Source organism: Camarhynchus parvulus, chromosome 23 (genome assembly GCF_901933205.1).
Source record: "Camarhynchus parvulus chromosome 23, STF_HiC, whole genome shotgun sequence".
Lineage (NCBI taxonomy): Eukaryota > Metazoa > Chordata > Aves > Passeriformes > Thraupidae > Camarhynchus > Camarhynchus parvulus.
In genome coordinates, this window is record NC_044593.1 from 5172654 (window position 1) to 5194333 (window position 21680).

Genomic DNA, 21680 nt, shown 5'->3' on the forward strand with positions numbered 1-21680 from the left:
GAAACCACCACTGACTGTTGTCATTATTTATTACAAATTATACATTGAAAATTACTGCCTAAAAAAAAAATCAATAGATTTAAATAAATATACAGATTTCAGGATGCTACATTTGGCAGGTGTGCAGTAAGTCACTCAGGATGGGACATTACACACACGAGGAGATTGACAGAGTGCTTTACAGCAGTAGTTTTATTTTAAATTACTCACATTAAACCATGTGCAAAATTTCCTCTGGAACAAACCCTTTCAGGATTTTCTTCTTTTGGTTTTTTTAGAGTGACTCCAACCTTCAGAAGGTCAAAGATAAAAACAGATTCTCTGCAGCTTTGGGGACCAAATGATTCATCTGCTGTTTCATTGACAATACAATCAATTGGTCTTATTTTTCCCCTCTCTGGGGCTTAAAGCAAAATCAAGGAATTCTTTTTCTTGTCCATTGGGACCACACTTGCAACAGCCACAGGTTTTGGTCCGCCACCAACTTCAAGCAGCCTTTCCAAAGCTCCTGTGCAGTGCTGGCATGGGCAGCAGAGGGACCCAGAATGGAGAGCAGTTCTGTACCTGCCCTGCCCAGGTGACAGCCCTGGCTCCCTGCAGAGCTCAGTCTGCCCAGGCAAACAAAAGTGCATTTGTGACACAGCTCCAGGGCTGCCTTTGCCTGCCACGTTGGTTTCCAGGCTCTGCACTCAGTGTTTTTCCCCAATTTTTCCTTCCCTCCACTGGGCCAGCAGAGCTGGGTTTAAACCTGAGCCTGAGCCCAGGCAGGGCTGTGCTCCCTTATGGAATCACAGGGTTTGGGTTGGAAGGGATCTTAGAAATCACCCAGCCCCTGTTCCAACCAGTCCTTCCCTCCTCCTCATTCCCACCTGGCTGCCCTCCCCTGCTGCATTCCCCTCCCCACAGTGACCTGCTGGCCCTGACTGCCCATTTACTGTCCAGAGCTGGCTCAGAGCTGACCTAAGCCGGGCTTTGTGTGCCCTCTCCAGCTGGGACATTCAGGAGCTGCAGGTCCTCACTGAGGGCATGCCCAAGGAGATGAGAGGGGGTCCCTGACCCACCCCAGGGCTCTGCTCACCCTGCCCTGCCTGTGGGGGCTCCTGCACAAGCCCAGCACCCCCTCAGCCCCAGCTGGGCTTGGTGCCATCCCTGGGGAGCTGATCCTGCCCCTCAGCCCCAGCTGGGTTTGGTGCCATCCCCAGGGAGCTGATCCTGCCCCTCAGCCCCAGCTGGGTTTGGTGCCATCCCCAGGGAGCTGATCCTGCCCCTCAGCCCCAGCTGGGTTTGGTGCCATCCCCGGGGAGCTGATCCTGCCCCTCAGCCCCAGCCAGGGCCTCGCTGGAAATCCACCCCAGGGATTTCTCAGCCACTGAGTGCCCCTGACTGCTCAGCTGGCTCCAGAGGATGATGAAATAAACTCTTAACACAAACTGGGAGCTGTTCCACCACGGGAGCCTCATCCATGGGCACCGACAGGAGAAAATAGTGCAAAGGTGGGCTCGGTCTGGAGGCAGCTCATCCCTGACTGCAGTGAGCAGCAAACCCCTCTGGATGGGCCAGGCTTGGACAGCTCCAGGCAGAGCAGCCCAGGGCAGTGATGGGCTCGGTGCTGCCTGCTCCAGCCCTGCCCAGAACCCCTGGCTGAGCCCCTGTCTGAGGGCTCCAGGGCACAGTCCCTGCTCCAGCCCTGCCCAGAACCCCTGGCAGAACCCCTGGCTGAGGCCTCCAGGGCACAGCCCAGCCAGTGCTGCTCCAGCACAACTCTTGCCTGATGCAAAAAGACACAATTCAGCTCCAGGACACTTCTCTGACGGGATGGACAGACAGTTTTTCCCTTTGCAGCAGTCCCTTGAGTACTGGTTCATGCAGCAGGAACACGGAGACTTCCACCTCCTTCCCTTCCACTCACGGCCTTCCCTTCAGCTCTAACAACTGACAGCAGAGCTGGTGGCACCCACAGGACTCCAAATTCTTCTGGTGAGCTTGGTGTGCTCCTGTCTCTTATCTCTTCTTCTTCCAGATGTTTCTTTCCCAAGGCAGAGCTGGTGGCTGTGTGCTCCTCCGCGAGCGCTGCTGCCGTTTGCTGGAGCGTGGGCTGGAGACCCTGAGGTCCCTGGGGACAGAGGGGACACCGTGGTCACTCTCCAGCCCATCTGCCCCCTACTCAGCACCCCCTATCATCACATTTATCTGCCCCTCACCACCATTTGCTGGGAGGCAGGAGATGGGGAAGGAGGAGCAGGAATTTTTGTCCCCAGCTCCATTAAGGCACAGTGGAGCTCCACCAAACCAAACGAGGCGTCAGAGGCTTCAAGGATGGCCCAAAGTGCTGCTTCCCCACATCTGCCTTTCAGAAAGCATCCCCATTGCCTCTGATTTAATTGCCACCAATTCATTAATTTGCCACCTCCCTTTAGCTCAGCTACACTCCTGGAGTTGTTGTTTCTCCCCACAATTCCCTGATGTGGGCTTAGAAAAGCTCTGTCCTTTGGTCCAAAGTTGCTGCCCCGTAAATTATCTTCCTACACGACGCCATCCCCCTCTCCCTCCTCTGTCCATCACCCACCTGCCTGTCCCACATCAGAGGAACTCCCCATTCCAACCAATAATTACATTTTGGGAAGGGCACACGCAGCCCTGGCTCCTCAGATGGAGCCTCCAGTGCCACAGACAGCAGCAACAGCCAAGCCTCCTCATTTGGAGGAGCCAGGAGGAGGCAGAAGGTCAGATCCGAGCGGGAACTGCAGCCTGGAGCCACAACCACCCATTTTCAAGTGCTCATGAGGGATGTTCAGAGTGGGTTTAGGTGCCCTGCTCACCTGAGAGCTCTCAGCAGCCCGTGATGGGGAGGCCTCGTGGCACCGCTCTGCAGAGACCTCGCTGAGGCTCCAGAGCTCACGGGGAGCTTCAGACTCTGGAGGTACCTAAAGAGCAAGAGGAGAAGGTTGAGCCACCCACAGCCAGGCTGCGGGGAGCTCAGGGGGAGCCTGGCCCGCTGACAGACAGCTGAATGCACGGCTTTGAAGGGTTAATTGCAGCTATTTGGGAGCTATTCAGGGCTGACTTTGACTGCTATTCCCTCGTGCCAGAGCTCCTCTATTCACAGGCAAAATGAATGATTGGGGATTGTAACTATTGCCTGGCTGTGGAACTAATGACAGATATCCACAGCGACCTCATCTCCCCTCAGCAGCGCTGCTGGAGCTGGGCTGACACCCCACAGGCACAGTCAGCAGAGGTGGCACAGGACATCTGGCCGCTTGGAGCCCTCCTCTGCTCCTCTCTGAGCCATGCAGGGCACACTGGTGTCCCAAAAATCCACACCAGCACTTGTCCCTATTCCCAGGGTGCTGACAGCTCTCCCTTCTAAAGAGGGGACACTGATGTCCCAAAATCCACACCCCTGCTCGTCCCCACTCCCAGAGCATTGCCAGCTCTCCCTTCTAAACAGGGGACACTGGTGTCCCAAAAATCCACACCCTCACTTGTCCCCACTCCCAGGGTGCTGCCAGCTGTTCCTTCTGAGCAGGGGACACTGGTGTCCCAAAATTCCAAACCTTCATTTGTCCCCACTCCCAGAGCATTGACAGCTCTCCCTTCTGAGCAGGGGACACTCGTGCCCCAAAGCTCCGCACCCTCACTTGTCCCATCCCCACCAGCTCCCCCTTCCCACCAGCACACCCAGAGCTTCCCCAGCCTCCTGGCAGCAGCAGGAGCAGGGATGGAGGTGACACTGCTGCCTCTCAGCTACTGAAGGGACCCTTGCACACCCAACCCACCCGGTGACACCACCAGGGCTCTCAGGAGGGAGAAAAAGCCACCAGACAAGTCCCAGCTGCTGGCAAAGAGCCATCCCCAGGGAACCCCTGAGCCCTGCCTGTCTCTCATCTCCGAGCAGCCCCCGGGGACACCCCCAGCCTTACCCAGGCCTGCCGTGGCAGAAGGTGGCACAGATGCTGTCCCTGGAGTGCGAGCACTCGCACCTGCCCGCCGACCTCTTGCGCCGCCTTGGCGGGCTGCCCAAGCCGTAGGGAGCGGTGTGCCTGGGAAAAACAAAGGAATTCAGCTGTGCCACCAGCTTTTTATTGGCCAGCAGGTTTGTACCAGGGTCCTGGGAGGCAGCCAAGGCAGTGCCAGGATAATAAAAGACTCATCTGCAGACAGAAGGTGAAAAGGTCACTGATGGGTCTGAGCTCTAAACTCCAGCTCCTCTCCCACAGCACCCCTCCCTGCCGGGGGATGGCTGCTCTGTGCTGGCTGGGAACGGGAGTTTTCTCTCCTTGCAGCAGCTCGGGTGCCCGTGCCAGGGTTGCCACACGGGCTGGGTGAGCTCCCATGGGTGGCAGAGCTCCTGAGGAGCAGCCCTGGCACAGCTGAGGTGTCAGTGCTCTCCTTCCCCGCAGGTTTAACACACAGGACAGTGCACAGCCCGAGGAGTCTCGGGGCCAGAGCAGGTTCTGGTGCTGCCAGCCTGCTCCCAGAGCTGCGAGCAGGCTCCTGCTCCATCTCTGATGGCAATCTCCTCTCCCAGAGGCTGCAGCATTGGCAGCGACTGCAACTATTCCCCGAGCAAGCAGCGAGTTGTAAATGCATGTCAGCGAGCACGATTATAACCACACCTGAGCGCATGTGTTGTGCTCCAGTGCGATGGCCATTGGTCTGCAAGCTCTGCGAAAGCTGCTCCGGCATTCCTGAGGGCAGGACTTGGCAGCCTTGGCCCGCAGTGCCAGCCCACCCCTGTCTCATTAACAACTCTGGCAGGCAGCAGCAGCCGGGGTTACGCGTGCGAGCGGGGAGAGGAACTTTTCTGACTTGCGGCCACAACATCTCGGTGTTGCTGAGGGCTCGCAGAGGTGCAAACCTCAGGAAAAGCCGAGCCCGGGAGGAAGCAGCGCCCTGTGCTTTCACCCCGAGCCCCGGGGGATGGACAAACACCCCAGCAGCAGCAGCAGCAGCACGGTTTGTCCCCTTCTGGGCTGGCCGTGCACCTTGGAGCAGGTGCTGCCGGAGCACCGGGAGCCTTTCCCACCCTCTCCAGCAGAAGGTACAGCCCCTGCCCATCAGCAGAGCTCCCCCGAGCGCCGCGCTCTGCTCACCCAGGTGTGTTGACCCAGATGATGTCCAGGTGACAGAAGTAGATGCATTCCTTATCCAGCCAGCTGTTGCAGGAACATCGCTTGCTCCTCGGCCGCGGGGCCAGGTGCGACTCGGCCGGGGGATGGCCCAGACCTGCGGCAAGCAGCACAGGGAGGGAGCGATGAGCGGCCCGTCCGTCTGCCCCCTCTGAGGGTCCCGTCCGTGCGTCCCCTCTGTGTGTCCCCTCTGAGGGTCCCGTCCGTGCGTCCCCTCTGTGTGTCCCCTCTGAGGGTCCCCTCTGAAGGCCCCGTCCGTGTGTCGCCTCTGGGGACCCGTCCGTGCGCCCCCTCTGAGGGTCCCGTCCCTGTGTCCCCTCTGAGGGTCCCGTCCCTGTGTCCCCTCTGAGGGTCGCCGCGATGTCCCGGTGCCGGCGGGACCCTCACAGCCCCGGGGGCTCCCCGGACCGAGGGTCCCTCACGGCCTCCGCACCCACCCCGGCCTCCTCCCCGCGCCGAGGGGTCGCAGGGGTTCCCCCCTCCCGTGCAGGCACCCCGGGGCACCGAGCCCCGCTCCAGCCCGGGGCTCACCGGCTTCCAGCAGGGCGCAGAGGGCGAGCGCCAGCAGCACGGCGGGGTGGCTGCCCATGACCGCGGCTCTGCGGCTTCTCCTGGGCTTTTCCTCCTTTTCCTGCCGTGCCAGCTCTTTCCAGCGGAGCCGCCGCGCTGCGTCTGGAACCGGCGGGGGCCCGGCAGGTGCTTTATAGCCCCGGCCCGCGTCACCCGCTCCGCCCCCGGGGAACGCCGGGCTCGCGTGGGGCGGGCGCGGACCCCCTGCTCCTCCCCGGAGGAATCCTCGCGTTCCTCTGCCTGGGGAGAAAGTGCCGGGGAATGGGAAAAGTCACTGGCCGGGATGCGGTGAGGCAGAGTGTGCCCCGAGCAGGGCTGTGCCTGTGGGTGAAGGCAGCGAGCACAGCGGGGTCTGCAGGCAGTGTCCCGGCACCTCCCCCGGCCCCGGGGATGCTTTAAACTGCACAAACTGGGCAGGGTTCAAGATCAAAGTCGAGTTTTCACTTGAAATGTCATAATTTGACTTTATTAAAAAAAAAAATGCAAATTGATAAGATCGCTTGAAATTGCTGCTCAGTTGGTGCAATGACAGTCTTGGCTTTCTCTCTCTCTCCCTCCTCTATTTTTTCCTCTAAGTCAACTTTAAGACTTTTGCTACGTTGAGCAATTAAAGTTTCTTGCAATAAATCTGCCCGTGCACAGTCTAATTTCGATTCAGCATCCCTGTGGCACACTCAGCCTCATCTGCACATTTTTAGGATGCGAATCATGTGAAGCACAGTCACCAGGAGGAGTCAAAGCCCTTCACCTTGCCCGTGCTGTGTCAGGCAGAAGCAGGAAATCCCTCCGGGGAATTGCTGGATCCTGAGCATGCCAGGGAATGGATCGCAGCTCCCAGGCACCCTGAATTCCTTGGGACCACCAGATCCAGCTTGGAGTGGCAGCTCCAGGCACGGCAAATCTCGGGCAAATCCTGTGAGCGGTTTGGAAAAGCGAAATCACCGTGTTTGCCTTTTGCAAGAGGTTCTCAAAAGCTCCTTGGGAAAGGGAGTGTATTTTATTTGTTTACCATGCGCAGTTCAGCTTTTATGGCCCTGTTGTCATGGGCAAGGTGGTGGCAATTGCAGCCACGGTGAGGTCTCATGCACAGGAACACGTGTGAGGGAAAAAAAGGGAAATAAGGAAAAGTGCAGCAAGGGAGAGTGAGGAAAACGGCTCCTGAGCTGGAGCTTCTGCTCAGAGCTGCTCATGGAAGTAACACAGGTGATGACTGCAGTCCTGCAGGAAAAGTCTGCAGGATTTGACATTCCCTCGGTGCAAGCAGCAGTGGGAATCGTCTCTGTGCTCATGCAAAATGCACACAGGGGGTGTGTGCAGGGAAAAACCAGTGGGAGCAAAGAAACTGCACAGAGGGCATGAAGTGAGGGGGCACAGAGGCCAGAGGGGATGAAAAATGTATGTATGGGCATGCCATGGAAATAACAGAGCAGGGGATGTGTCAGGCAGAGAAAATCAGGAAGAGCGCAAATGATAAATTAATAAGAAAATAAAGACAGAGCTCATAAAACAAAGCAAACAGAGAGAAGTATTTAACCTCTGTCCCAATGCAACAATTATTCTAAAGAAAACAGGGAAACACAAGAGCAGCATTACCTGTTACTGCCCATATTCCAGCTGTGCCAAGTTTCAGAGTTAAGTCAGAGCTGTGTGTGACATTCCAGATGCCAGCCCAGTGATACAATAAATCTGCCTTGGCTCCCGTTCCTGCGCTCCTCATCCTGGTCACTGCGGGCTGAAAGACGATCCCCTCGACGTGGGGAAGGCAACGCAGCAGTGTTTGCTCACCCCGAGGGAAGGCTGGCCAGTGAATGACATCATTTCTACAAAAAAGGGCGCTGTCTTTGAAGGGGTGCTGGCGGAGAGGGCCGGGACAGCGCCGCGGCGCTGTTGGTTGGGGTTGGTTTGCTGAAGGGATCAGCCCTGTCACACCCAGAGTTTGTGCCTCGGGCAAGGAACAGCAGCCTCAAGCCAACCCCAGATTTTGGGCATCTGGGTTCAAGGAATTTCCTCCACCTTTTGTGGCCGGGGCTCTGTCACCCAGCTCACGTTTCCAAGGAGCACCTGGAGCTCCACGTACCTGTCTGCAATCTGCTGGAAGTGCCCAGATGTCTGCTGCTATCTGTCATGCCAGGTGCAAAAACATCTTCACAAACCAGGCCTTTCATCCAAGGATTTCTCAATTGTTGTCTTCATTCCCCATAAATCCCACCAGGCTGAAAATGGAGCAAATGTTACACCCTCGTGCTCGTCCCTGTCTGTGGAGGGGAGCCTGAATTCCTGGTTTTTCTCCAGGAAAAGCCCTCCTGTGCTGAGCAGGCACCAACCTGAGCTGCACACCTTGGGATGTTTGGCACCAGAGCTTCAGAGATCCCAGAGGATGTGGGGCTGGGATGAATGCCTCTGGTTCTTGCAGGGAACCCTGCAGAGATGAGGTGAGGCTGGCTCTCAACCAGCTCTGAACTGACCCAGCTCTGAGAGCTTTGTCCAGAGCTAAAGAACTCCCGTGGAAAAACCATACTTTAAAAAGTTGTTTTGCCTTTAGGGCTTGTGAGGGAGAATGCCCAGGCAGAAGGTGAAGCAGCTGCTTCAGCACCAAACACATCCCACAGAGCAGGGGGGATTCAGTGATCTTGGAGATCTTTTCCAACCTCATTGATTCCTTGGTTCAGTGATTGTTCTGGAGTCTGTGGTGGTTTCAAGAGGACCTGTTTGGTTTAGGATGGAACATCCTGAGCTGAAGGGACCCCAAGGATCATCCAGTCCAACCCCAAACCCTGCCCAGACCCCCCAACAACCCCACCCTGGCCATCCCTGCAGCGCTGCCCAAATTTCTCCCCCATCCTTCATCTCCCCCATCCCTCACTCTCACACAATCATGGAATGTGCTGAGCTGGAAGGGACCCACAGGGATGATCAATGCCAAAGCCAAACCCTGCCCAGAGCCCCCAGCAAGCCCAGCCTGGGCATCCCTGGAGCTCTGGCAGCCTCGGGGCCGTGCCCATTCCCTGGGCAGCCTGGGCAGTGCCAGCACCCTCTGGGGGAAGAGCCTTGCCCTGAGCTCCAGCCTGAGCTGCCCTGGCCCAGCTCCAGCCGTGCCCTGGCTGCTGTCCCTGGCCCAGAGCAGAGATGGGAGCTGCCCCTCGGGAGGAGCTGCAGATTCCTGAGCTCTGCCCTCAGTGTGCCCTGCTCCAGCCACACACACCAAGAGCCCTCACCTGCTCCTCCTGTGGCCCTTTTAGACCCTTCAGCATCTTCGGGCACCCTCAAACACCTTTAGGTCTCACATTTTGGTGCCCCAAACCCACAGGTGCTGGGTCCCCTCGTGCTGTGGGCTAGGGGATAAGCCCACACTGGGAGCTCTCTCCTTGACCCTCAGAGCACGGAGAACCTGCACAGCTCCTGCCACTGTCCTCGTTGTTCCCCTGATAAGCATCAGGAGCCAGCTTCCCAAGGCCAACCCTCCTGGCGCTTTCACCACACTAAAATCACAAAGAAAAACAACAGGGCCGGAGGAGGGCCGGGCCGTGCTGCACAAACACGGCTCCCAAAGAAGGAACAAAGGCCTGCACGGGGTCCTGAACGCCAAAGATGGGCTCTGCCTCCTGCAGTTATTTTTTCCCTTTTGTTTCTGCCTGCGGGAGCACATTGTTCATGTCACTGTGAGGAGTTCCAGGCAGACATGACGAAAGGGACAAAGCAGCCCGGGACAGGAGACATCCCGTGCGGGCCTGGCACTGTTTGGAAACAAGGAGTGAGCAAACAGGAAAGGCCTTTAACCATTGAGCACTCGGCATCCCAGCGTGCTCCTGGCACCAGCAGGAACAATGGGGTGATGTCACGAGCCAGAATTCCCCGTGGTGGATGGCAGCCCAGCAAATAATCAGCATTCTTGTCCCGGGACATGAGCAGCATTTTTCCAGCGTTGTTCATCCCCCACGGAGCCGCTGTGAGGAAGTGAAGGAAAGAGACATTGTCAAGTGGGGCTTCCTTTGGGATTTTCGCTGCCCCCCTGCCCTCCCCAGCTCAGCACATCGGCTGTAATTAATAAATCCCAGCTTTCTGCTGATGGGGAGGAGCTCAGCGAGGCACAGCGAGGCTGAAGATGTTTCACACAGGGAGAAAGGGTGAGCACACAGTCTGGATACTTGGAAGGCAAAGGGGCAGAATTTCCTCAGCTCTGTGGGGCTTTGAGTTGGCACAGAGTGAATCTGGAGCGTTGCCCATGGGATTCCAAAGGGGCTGAGGATGGCTCAGGAGAGAATCCTACACAAACAGTGGTGGTTGAGGAATTTCAACAAATTTTTAAAAATAATTTCAACTATTTTTTCGGACAATTTTATTACTAGTTCATTTTCAAGGCTACTAAACAACATGAACAATACAAAGGCATCTTCCAGATCCCAGTTTCTCCTTATTTTGGCTTCAAGTCAGCACTGTGGAGAATATCCCAAAGTTAATTTGCAGCATCCAGGTCTCTCCTGAGGCAGCTCTTGAACTCCCTTTTGGTTCCTTTCTGTTGATGGGGATTGGTGCCATGGGAGGACTGGGGGAGCTGGGCAGCTCTCAGGGGCTTTGTTCTTGGGCTGTTACTGAAAATCCAGACTCACCTCTCCAGGACTTGCTCTTCAAGGTCCCAGTTGGTTTCCCCACAGCCATCCTGGGCTGTCCCTTCGGTGCTGTCCCAGGGGAGGTGGCACTTGCTGGAGCTGGAGCTGGGATTGCAGCAGCAAAAGGGACCTCAGTGAGTCCCAGGCAGTCCTGACATGCAGCCCTGCAGAGAGGAACCCAAAGCCATGAGTGTGTGCGTGGTTTGCTGATAACAGATTTGTCCTGCCCTGTGTGTGAGGTCTGGCTGAACACACCCCCAGGGGCTGTTGGTGTGGTCACAGTGGGGTTCTTCAGGGGTTTTCCCATCCTGAGGCTCCCAGGGAAGCCCAGTGTCCCTCTCAGGGGTGAGCAGAGGCAGCCTGGCCGCAGGCGTTGGCACTGCTGCCTCTGCCCACACCACAAAGTGTCCCCAGGAAAGCAGGTGGGGTCACACAGAGGGGAAGGTCCTGGGATGTGCCGGCTCCATCCTTCCCAGGAAGGTGGGAAGGGGCAGGTGGCCTTGGCGAGGACCACCTGTGACATCCAGGAGAGGCAGGCTGTGACCCAGGAAGGGTCTGTCCCCATGGCAGGCACTGCCCTGTGCCAGGGGCCAGCCTGGAGGATGAGGCTGATATTGCCTGGCATGTTGGTGAGCTGCAGGGATGGATTATCCAGTTCCCTTCGGCAGGAATGGATTATCCACTTCTGTTTTCCAGGGATGGATTATCCAGTTGCCTTCTGCAGGAATGGATTATCCACTTCTGATATCCAGGAATGGATTATCCAGTTCTGATATCCAGGGATGGAGTATCCAGTTCCCTTCTGCAGGAATGGATTATCCACTTCTGTTTTCCAGGGATGGATTATCCAGTTCTGATATCCAGGGATGGAGTATCCAGTTCCCTTCTGCAGGAATGGATTATCCACTTCTGTTTTCCAGGGATGGATTATCCAGTTCTGATATCCAGGGATGGATTATCCAGTTCTGATATCCTGGGATGGATTATCCAATTCTGTTTTCCAGGGATGGATTATCCAGCTCTGTTCCCCAGAAATGCATTATCCAGTTCTCTTCTGCAGGGATGCATTATCCAGTTCTGATATCCAGGGATGGATATTCCAGTTCTGCTCCACAGGGGATGGATTATCCCAGTTCTGTTCTGCAGGGATGGATTTGTTCCACAGGGATGGATTATCCAGTTGTGCTCTCCAGGGATGGATTATCCCAGTTCTGTTCTGCAGGGATGGATTTGTTCCACAGGGATGGATTATCCAGTTGTGCTCTCCAGGGATGGATTATCCCAGTTCTGTTCTGCAGGGATGGATTATCCAGTTCAGTTCTGCAGAGATGGATTAACCCAGTTCTGATATCCAGGGATGGATTATTATGCAGAATAATACATCCCTGATATCCAGGGATGGATTATCCAGTTCTGATATTCAGGGATAGATTATCCAGTTCTGGTAGATCATCCCAGTTCTATTCCACAGGGATGGATTTGTTCCACAGGGATGGATTATCCAGTTGCGCTCTCCAGGGATGGATTACCCAGTTCTGATATCCAGGGATGGGTTATTATGCAGAATAATCCATCCCTGATATCCAGGGATAAGTTATTCAGTTCTGCTCTTCAGGCAGAAGACACAAAGCCAGAGGTGCTGTCCTGAAGGACCTGGTAATACTTTCCTGCCCAGGAATTTGAATTCCGGTGGCTGTGGGACAGCAAAGTGGAGGGGCAGGAATGGCAGCAGATCCTGATCCCTTTCTGCAGTAACTGGAGCTCTCAGGAGCCACTGATCAGGGCATGGTTGGTGTTCCTGGGATTCTGGCACTGATGGGATGTCCTGGGATGTCTGTCAGGCAGGGAGAGAGAGCTGGGATCTTGGTCCTGGAGGGAGAAAACAAAGTGAATGTCTCCGACACCTGTGAAATGCCCTGAGCTCTCCTTCTGGGTTAAATTTCTCCGGGGGAGATGTGTGGGGTAAGTCGGGGTAAGGGAGCTGCAAAGATCAGTCAGTCTGTCTGATCCTGACCCTGGTACACAAATGTCATTAAATTTACACAAAGAGACCAACCCTTGAGTCACATAAAAGCAGGGAGAGGCAAGATGGAGGCTGAGTTAAACCCAGGGAGGCACCAGACAAATGGGAATATTGGGAATGTGTGGATGTGCGATCAGCACACTCAGCTCCATGCAGGGCTCTCCTGTTCTATCAGACCTGGAGAAAACCTTCAGGAGCAGCCAAACCTTATTGCACTGCCTTCTGCTGGTGGCTGTCACAGGCCACAGACCTGGTCTGGCTTTTTAGTTCCTTTAAAATCGTAATAAATGTGCTCCTGATGATGCCTTTCCATCCTGCTCTGGGAGGTCTTGAAAAGAGAAACATTGAAAAAAATAAAATTGCAGCTCTCCCACATGAAGAAATCGGAGGATTTTTGAAAATGTCAGGACTCCAAAGGCTCCCAACTCCTGCTCCTTTGCTCACCAGCTGGGAAGCAGAGAGTGTTTCACCCTTGCTCTGTGGATGGAAAAGGGAATATTTGCAGTTCAGAAAGGAGTTTTTCTAATAAAGTGAGTGACAATTACAGGCAGTCCCGTGTGCCTGCCTGATCACACATTTTTGTGCCCGAAAGGCAAGAAAAGCAAACAGCCCCGTGGAGACATTCCTCGTGTGTTGAGTGTTCATTGGAACACCTTAACAGGGATGTCTGCCTTGACTCCACCCTGATGGCTGAACCCCTTCAGCTTTCCAGCACGATGAGTGACCTGGAATTTATAATTACAATGGGTGTCATGCAATTCATCAGCACCTGGGAGCTGCCTCAGTGCTGTGAGAGCCCCAGTCTCTGCAGCAAGTGCAGAACAGCTTGTGCAACAGGGCTGGGACAAGCCTGGAGGGGCTCCTGCCACCTGGACAGGCACAAATCCACCTTCTCCAGGTGCCCCGGGGTCAGGCACAGCAATGGGAACCAGGTGACAGGCCAGCACACAAAGTGACTTCAAGCAATCAGTTTGGAAATGTTCAGCAGCTCAAATCCATTCCTGACCTCTCTTTAAATCCATTCCTGACCTCTCCTTCTAGGTTATATTTTTCGGGGGAGATGTGTGGGGTAAATTGGGGTAAGGGAGCTGCAAAGATCAGTCAGGGGCAGAAACTGATGCAGAGAACAAGGCAGAAGTTAAAGAGAGAATCCCAGAATGGTTTGGGTGGGAAGGGACCCTAAAGCTCATGGGCAAGGACAGCTCCCACTGTGCCAGGTGCTGCCAGCCCCAATGCCCAGCCTGGCCTTGGGCACTGCCAGGGCTCCAGGGGCAGCCACAGCTGCTCTGGCAATTCCAGCCCAGCCCCTGCCCACCCTGCCAGGGAACAATTCCCAATTGCCAAGATCCCATCCAGCCCTGCCCTCTGGCACTGGCAGCCATTCCCTGGCTCCTGTCCCTCCATCCTTGTCCCCAGTCCCTCTGCAGCTCTCCTGGAGCCCCTTCAGGCCCTGCAAGGGCTCTGAGCTCTGCCTGGAGCCTTCTCCTCTCCAGGGGAGCACCCCCAGCTCTTCCAGCCTGGCTCCAGAGGGGCTCCAGCCCTGCAGCAGCTCCGTGGGCTCCTCTGGGCTCTCTCCAGCAGCTCCAGGCGCTGCCGATATTGGAATTCCCAGGGCTGGAGCAGCGCTGCAGGTGGGGAATCACCTGAGAAGAGCAGAGAGGGAGAATCCTCTCCCTCATCCTTTGATGCTGCCCAGGACATGGAGGTGTTTTTGGGTGTCAAACCTTCACTGCTGAGCTTTTAACCCCCCAAATCCCCATTTCCTTCCCCCAGGGCTGGTTTTGATCCATGCCCCAGCCCCTGCTCACCTCTGGGATTCCCCAGGTGCAGCACCTTGCACTTGGCCTTTGTGACCCCCCCAGGCCCCCCTCCCCAGGCTGCCAAAGTCCCTCTGGATGGTGACATAAAGCTGGGAGAAAAGCAAGGAAAACAAACAAAATACAAGTGTCTGCCCTTTACACCTCATCACTTTAATAGGGGGTTAATTATTAATGATTGATATGGTTTATTGGTGCTTTGGGGCATTGATTGTGCCGCCTGCAGGACGGATCCCATTGTTCTGAACAATGTGCAGATCCACGGGAGCACCCACTGGGGTTACAAAGGTTTTCCAGAAAAAATGCTGATGCTGAAACACTCAAAGTTATGAACACTGAGAATATCTTGCTTTCCCTCCTAAATTAGGGCTAGAGAAGAAATTAACTCCCGAGTTTTTGAATTTGTTTTGCCTTCAGTAAAGTTATTCTAGCTCTCAGTCTTGCAATTTGTTGCAAAATGGTTGAATTGATTTAATTTTCTTTACTCAGGACTCCAAAAAAAATATCTCTTGTCAAAATACCACATTTTAATCAGACTTGCAACTTTCCAAAATGTTTTTAAAAGAAGATTTAAAAATGTTTTTAAAAGAAGTCAGAAACACTCGATTTGGAGGGAAAAAAAAAACCCAAAAAAACAAACTGCAAAAACATCTCCAAGATGGTCATAATTTCCATGCAGCTTTTTTTTTTTTGGGGGGGGAGATGAGAGGCTCCAGCAGCAGATGAGTTGGGGAAGGAAACAAGGAAAGTTGCAGGAGAAAGTTTAATTAAAGTGGGAGTAATTAGGTGCTGAGGAATCCCAGGGAGGAGCTGGCATGGGCTCGGTCTGGGCAGTGTCTCCTGCCTGGATGGCTCTGCCCTTGGCCAGGTGAAGCTGTAATTTGGTTACTGGTTAACCAAATTAAAATAACCAGTTTGCCATGTGTAGGAGAGATGGGGGTAGGATGGTGGGGATGGACAGAGAGCAGAGATCTCTGCAGCCAGGTCAGGAACTTGTGGTTTATTGCAAAGGGCCTGGGTGCAGGGCCCTGCTGGGAGCTGCCAGCCACAGCTCAGAGCAGCCCCAAAGAGAGAGAGACAGAGAGAGCAGAGAATAAAAGCAAAAGGGAAAAAGAAGTAAAGAAAGTGGTAAAGAGAAAGAAGGCAAGAGCGTGGTAAAGAGGATGAAAGAGAGCAAAGAATAAAAGCAAGAGGGAAAAAGAGCAAAGTTCCAATTACAATACCATAAATCTTCTTCTGTGCTGAATATTCTAATTCTCACTGACCAATCTAGTACAAGATACAAATCCTACAGCATTTACATACTATAATATTAGTATATAACCTTTACACTAGTATATAACACTTTGTGACTAGGTTGATAAACCATAGCTGGAGGGTTGAGAGTTGGTTAGTAATCCATCGATTGTCTAGGGAGGGCAGTAATAGAGCTGGGAATGTTATTGAGATGAGAATTAGTGGGATTCCTAGGAAGGATGGGCTTGAAAATTGGGCGAAGAAGCTTAAGTTCATGGTCAGGTTCAGGGGGTAGTGCTTGGAGTGATGGGTGGTTTGCTAGAGGGGGGATTTATTGATACGAACGACAGAAGTTTGGGTTGGATGATTAAAGAGAAAGTGAGTCATGAACTCAGTTCATGACTCAGTCAGTTACTATATATACACACACACACACACATATATATATATATATATACCATATTTACTATAAGAATCATTACATTCCCACACTGGGTTACATTTTAAACCCTAAAAACTCCTCTTTGGGCCCCTTCTGCCAAGCCAGCAGGGTCTGCTCTGAGCCTTGGGCCTGTCTGCAAGCAGAGGGTGTTGTTTGATCCAAAGGGGATCACCTTCAGCTGGCCATGCCATTGTTTTCCAGTTGTTCAGTAACTGAGGGATCTCAAAGCTTGCTTTCATTTCAATCTCGCTTAGAGTTTCCATATTCTCAAAATCTTTTGCCAGGCAATCATATTTATAAGGCTTTCCTGTTTCATATTCCCCACCAGCCATGGAATCCCATTCTTCTGGGGGTTTGACTCCAAGTGCAGAGGGATCAAAGCTGAGGAGAGCCGCGCAATTTTCTGCTCCACTGGAAATTCTGTCCTTTTCTATTCGGACCTAAAATGATGTCAAAGTATTTGGAGTTTAATATTAAAAAAATAGATAATAAATATAATATATAAATATAATAAATATAATATCAAAACCAATTTTATCTCAGGTCAATTTTATTACAAGAATTATTTTATATATACTTTTAATATATTTTATAATATATTATAAATATATATAATATAATATAATATAATATAATATAATATAATATAATATAATATATATTTTTCAATATATTTTATAAAATATCTTAATATAGTATTTATTTTATCTTAAGAATTTTATTACAGGAATTACTTATTTTCAATATGTTTTTATAAAATATTATTAATATATATAATATAATATATATTTTTAATTTTATAATATATATTTTAATTTATTATTTTTTTATCTCAACAATTTTATTACAGGAATAGGTTATTGTGAGCAAAAATTGCAATTTTTTTCATGTCTTGAACAACATTTTAGCATTATTAAAACAATTGTTGCTGTCTGAAATCTAAATTCAAACCTCCCAGTGGCACAGCCCGTTCCAAAGCTGATAGGAAGTGTTGCAAAATCCCAAACAAGAGCTGATTTTGTGACCTCTGCTGCTGCTTTGGTGGTTTCAGAACAATCAGGAGGATTGTTTGGAGAGGATTGTGAAGGATTGATCTGTAAAGGATGTTTATCAACACTGTGGTTGTGATTCAGCTCAAGGGGCTGCATTTTATTTTCTTTTTTCTTATTTTTTCTTTTCTTTTCTTTTTTTTTTTTTTTTTAATATTCATGGTCCAAATTTCCCAATAGGGAAGGGAAGGGAAGGGAAGGGAAGGAAGGGAAGGGAAGGGAAGGGAAGGGAAGGAAGGGAAGGGAAGGGAAGGAAGGGAAGGGAAGGGAAGGAAGGAAGGGAAGGGAAGGGAAGGGAAGGGAAGGGAAGGAAGGGAAGGGAAAGGGAAGGGGAAGGGAAGGAAGGGAAGGAAGGAAGGAAAGGGAAGGGAAGGAAGGGAAGGGAAGGGAAGGGAAGGGAAGGGAAGGGAAGGGAAGGGAAGGGAAGGGAAGGGAAGGGAAGAGAAGAGAAGAGAAGAGAAGAGAAGAGAAGAGAAGAGAAGAGAAGAGAAGAGAAGAGAAGAGAAGAGAAGAGAAGAGAAGAGAAGAGAAGAGAAGAGAAGAGAAGAGAAGAGAAGAGAAGAGAAGAGAAGAGAAGAGAAGAGAAGAGTATTTTGTTTTCTCTCTTTACCCCAGGAACTCCCTGGCTGCTGTGCTGGTTCTGAGCTCTCTTCTGAGCGTGGCAAGATGAGGATGCTTTAGAAACACAGATTTTCAGAGGTGCTTTTGTCTCAGATGGTGAATCCACGGGTCAGAGAAGGCCCAGCCTGAGCAGACAGCTGCCTAAATCAGTGGGAAATGCAAGGATGGGGTTATGCAGCAGGGGAATGTGAACTGGGAATGTTCTTTGGAGGTTCAACACCAGAACTGCTCATTAATCCCAGGATAAATGAGCAGTTCTGGAAGAAAGAGGTCTCAAAGTCTCTTTTCATTCCACCCTGTAGCCCATTTACTCCCAAACTTCTTTTTCAGCCAGTATTTAGTCACTTGTGCAAACCCCAAGGAAATGAAATAGAGATTTTTGGAGTTCACTTGAATTAGCCATATGAATTAAGCATTTAAAGTTTAGCTTGTAGAATTATGTGTTGAATTTGAACTTTTTTACTTAAGAAACCTCTGCCATGGTGCAAAGGGCATAGGAAAATGCAAATTTCTGAAGTTTCTTGCATAAAGAAGAATACTGGAGAAGACTAAGAGATACAAAATCTTAGATAAAATTCCACGTCAGAACCCCTTGTTCCTCCTTCCCAGGGGGCTCTGGAAGAGGCAGGGCCTGGAGCAGGTGAGGTAATTCCCACCTGGCCTCTGCCCAGCCCAGGGAAGCGCTGTAACCGCCGGGCTGCTGCACTCACACACGTCTGAGGGCTCGGCTCTGCCTCTTTTGTGTGGCTTTGGCAAGCCCTGCACATGCCTCATGGGCCAGGCCGTGCCAAAAAACCAGAGGAGCAGAGCGTGGGGCACGCCCGGTGCGGGAGGCACCGCAGGGCCCCGTGCACAAACCCACAGAGCTGCAGCCAGAGGGGATTAAGCGCTCCAGCCCTGCGTGAGGCATCCTTGAGAAACAAAAAACCTCAGGTGCCACCTACCTGGGGCTCCCTGGGCTGGCATTCCTGCCCAGGCCACTGTCACAGCCGGGCCCGGTGCCACCCTGCACGGGTACGTGCGCGTCCTCATGGGGCTGGCACTGCCCGAGCATGGGCTGCTCTCCCCGTCCCCAGTGCTGGTGACATTCTGGGAAGGAGTTCAGCAGCACAGGGCAGGGACAGACTCTGGTAATGCTGGTGAGCAGGGTGGGGGGTTGGATGTGTGTTGCATTTCCAATAGATGTGTGAGAAATGATCCTCACTTTCAAAAATGTAAAAGATTTATTAAAACTTCATCAGAAATACAACAGAAGACTGAACAGAGAAAATATTAGAGCACCAGGAACAGAGGATGTTCCCCACCATGTGCTCACCCACACCATGCAGGTTTCACCTTTTAACCCTTTGCCCCCCCCAAAGTTCTGTCCATGCTGAGTGCCAGATCCACTCCTGGGACCTGCAGCTTCTCCCCAGCCGGGCAAGCACAGGGAAAGCCCAGCCTAGAGCTCGGAGGGACGGGGTGTGGAGGAGAGCAGGCAAAGCCAGGCCTGATAAAGCACAAGGAGATTGTGAGCAGGGCAGGGACCAGGCAGTCTGGGCCAGGGGAAGGTGTCTGAGCTAAAATTCTGGGCTCAAAAGCCCTGCCTGGTGCACAGCAGGAGGTTCTCATGCTGTGAGAACCTGCAGGAAACTTCCAGCTCTCTGTGCCCTGTGCCCTGGGCATCTCCTGTTCGGTGACTGTGAGCCAGTCCCTCACTTCCAAAATAATTTAAAAAGTTTATTAAAACCTTATCAAAAACACAACACAAGACTGAATATAGAAAATATCACAGCACCAGGAGCAGAGGATTTCCCCACCATGTGCTCACCCACACCATGCAGGTTTCACCTTTTAACCCTTTGCCCCCCCAGAGTTCTGTCCATGACTCCTCCTTCCCTGCCCAGGGGTGCAGATCACTGCCTGACACCTTGAGTGGGGGGCAGCTGTTGCCATGGTAACGAGTGACCCTCCCAAATGTCTCAAACCCAGGGCACCCCTGAGAACAACACAAGGGGGGTAGAACACAACTATAAATCTATAAAACTTCTCCTGACATAGATACAGGATATTTGCCTTTTATTGTGAGAGTCAGCCATGGCATTGCTCACCTGTCACAGATGGATCCCCAAAACCCGACTGCCAGCCTGGCATAACCAGGAGCAGAGCAGACAGGATGTCCCTGCAGGTGTCTCCTGCAGAGGGGCTGGCCCAACCTGTGCTGCTCTCCCCCCTGAGCAGAGGGGCTCCGAGCCAGCAGGGGTTTTATTGTGTAAGAGAACAAAACAAGACAGAACAAAAGAAGTTTTCTTGAGGGGAGTGAGTGTGTCAGTGACTGTGTGTGAGTGTGTGAGTGTGTGTGTGTGTGTGTGTGTGAGTGCTCTCTAATCTGCAGGGAAGGGAGCAGGAATTGGCCTGAGCTGAAATCCAGCACTGCTGGAGATGTGGACACTCATTACACATGCACACTAATTACACATGGATGCTCATTACACATGCACACTAATTACACATGGACACACTAATTACATATCGACTCTCATTACATATGCACACACTCATTGCACATGCACACTAATTACATGTGGACTCTCATTACACATGGTTTGGGTGGGAAGGGATATCCAATGCCAGCTCATTGCAGCCCAGGGACAGCTCCCACTGTGCCAGGTGCTGCCAGCCCCAATGCCCAGCCTGGCCTTGGGCACTGCCAGGGCTCCAGGGGCAGCCACAGCTGCTCTGGCAATTCCAGCCCAGCCCCTCCTCACCCTCACAGAGAGGAATTTCTCCCTGATATTAAATCCCACCCTCTTTCAAAGCCATTTTCTCCCATCTTCTCGAGGGCACATCCCATTTCTGCAGCCCCAGCAGAGGGGGAGAGTGCTGGAATTAAAAGCCAAGGTTTCCACAGGAGTGAGCTGTGCAGGAGACCTCGATCCTGGGGTCTCATTGCCAATGAAAGGAAGGGGAAAAATTGAGTACAGGGAAGAGAGATCTTAGAGGAGAAGGCTCCAGGCAGAGCTCAGAGCCCTTGCAGGGCCTGAAGGGGCTCCAGGAGAGCTGCAGAGGGACTGGGGACAAGGATGGAGGGACAGGAGCCAGGGAATGGCTGCCAGTGCCCGAGGGCAGGGCTGGATGGGATCTTGGCAATTGGGAATTGTTCCCTGGCAGGGTGGGCAGGGGCTGGGCTGGAATTGCCAGAGCAGCTGTGGCTGCCCCTGGAGCCCTGGCAGTGCCCAAGGCCAGGCTGGAGCACCTGAGATGTCCCTGGATGAGTTTTAGGCTCCCTCCCAACACAAACCACATTTCCGTGATCTTCCCTTCTTCCTCATCCGTGTGACCTCCTCTTGCTGTGACACAGCCACCTCCAGCAGTGGCATTGTCCCCGTGGTTCCTGCTCCAATGCCCTGGGAGCAGCTGGAGCAGCAGGTCCTGCACTGCCAGGGCAGCTCCCTGGTGCCCCAGGGTTGCAGGGCAGGGTGGGGAATTCTCCAGCTGCAGGAACGTGAGCTCTCCATGAACTGTCACCCGAGGAGCCTCGTGCTCGGGCTTTCATCATCTGCCTGCAGCACACAACCCCATCCTTAGCTGGCATCTGTCACCAGGCTGATAAATCAGCTGCCTGCCAGGGCTGCCACGATTTTCACACCTCTCTCATTAACCCAGGGCAGGCCCTCCCTCCTCCCCAGCTCATCCCTCCGACATCCCCAGCCCAGGCTCTGCTGCTTCATGTCCAGGCAGCCACAGTACAGCAGGCATTTGCTGCTGCCTGCAGCTCCCCGTGCAGAGCAGCCCCGATGGCTGGCTCTGAATTCCACAGCCTGGAGCCCCAAAACCACGGGGGTTTGGACAAAAAGCAGGGCAGGGGTGGCTGAGCCAGAGCTGAGCAGCCAAAGCACTCACAGCCTCTCCTGGGGCCCAACTGCTCTCCCTGGGATAGTGGAAGGTGTCCCTGCACGTGGCAGGGGTGGGATTGTGTTGGAGTTGTGGATGCAGAGAATTGGAGACTTTCTGTGCTGCCAGGCACTGACCCCCAGAGAACACTGCACTGACCTGAGGCCGTGGAGAAGCTTCCAGAATGGAATGACAGAACTGGGATTGTGGGTGTGGAGTTTGGATAGAAGTGTGTGAGATCACAGGGTGGGAAACTTAGAGTTTGGGGTTTTAGAATATAGTAATAGATATAGAGCAAGATGGAGGTTTT

The 21680-nt window shown here is 52.8% G+C and overlaps 1 protein-coding gene across 1 annotated transcript; it reads right to left on the reverse strand.

Annotated features, from left to right (window-relative positions):
* Positions 1-1476: 1476 nt before the first annotated feature.
* On the reverse strand, positions 1477-5792 carry EDN2 (endothelin 2). The gene is made up of 5 exons (XM_030964691.1): positions 5664-5792; positions 5097-5229; positions 3924-4043; positions 2820-2924; positions 1477-2113 (listed from the first exon to the last, which is right to left on the reverse strand). Exons 1-5 carry the CDS (start codon positions 5719-5721, stop codon positions 2002-2004), a joined length of 528 nt encoding a protein of 175 aa, XP_030820551.1. The 5' UTR covers positions 5722-5792; the 3' UTR covers positions 1477-2001.
* Positions 5793-21680: the final 15888 nt, after the last annotated feature.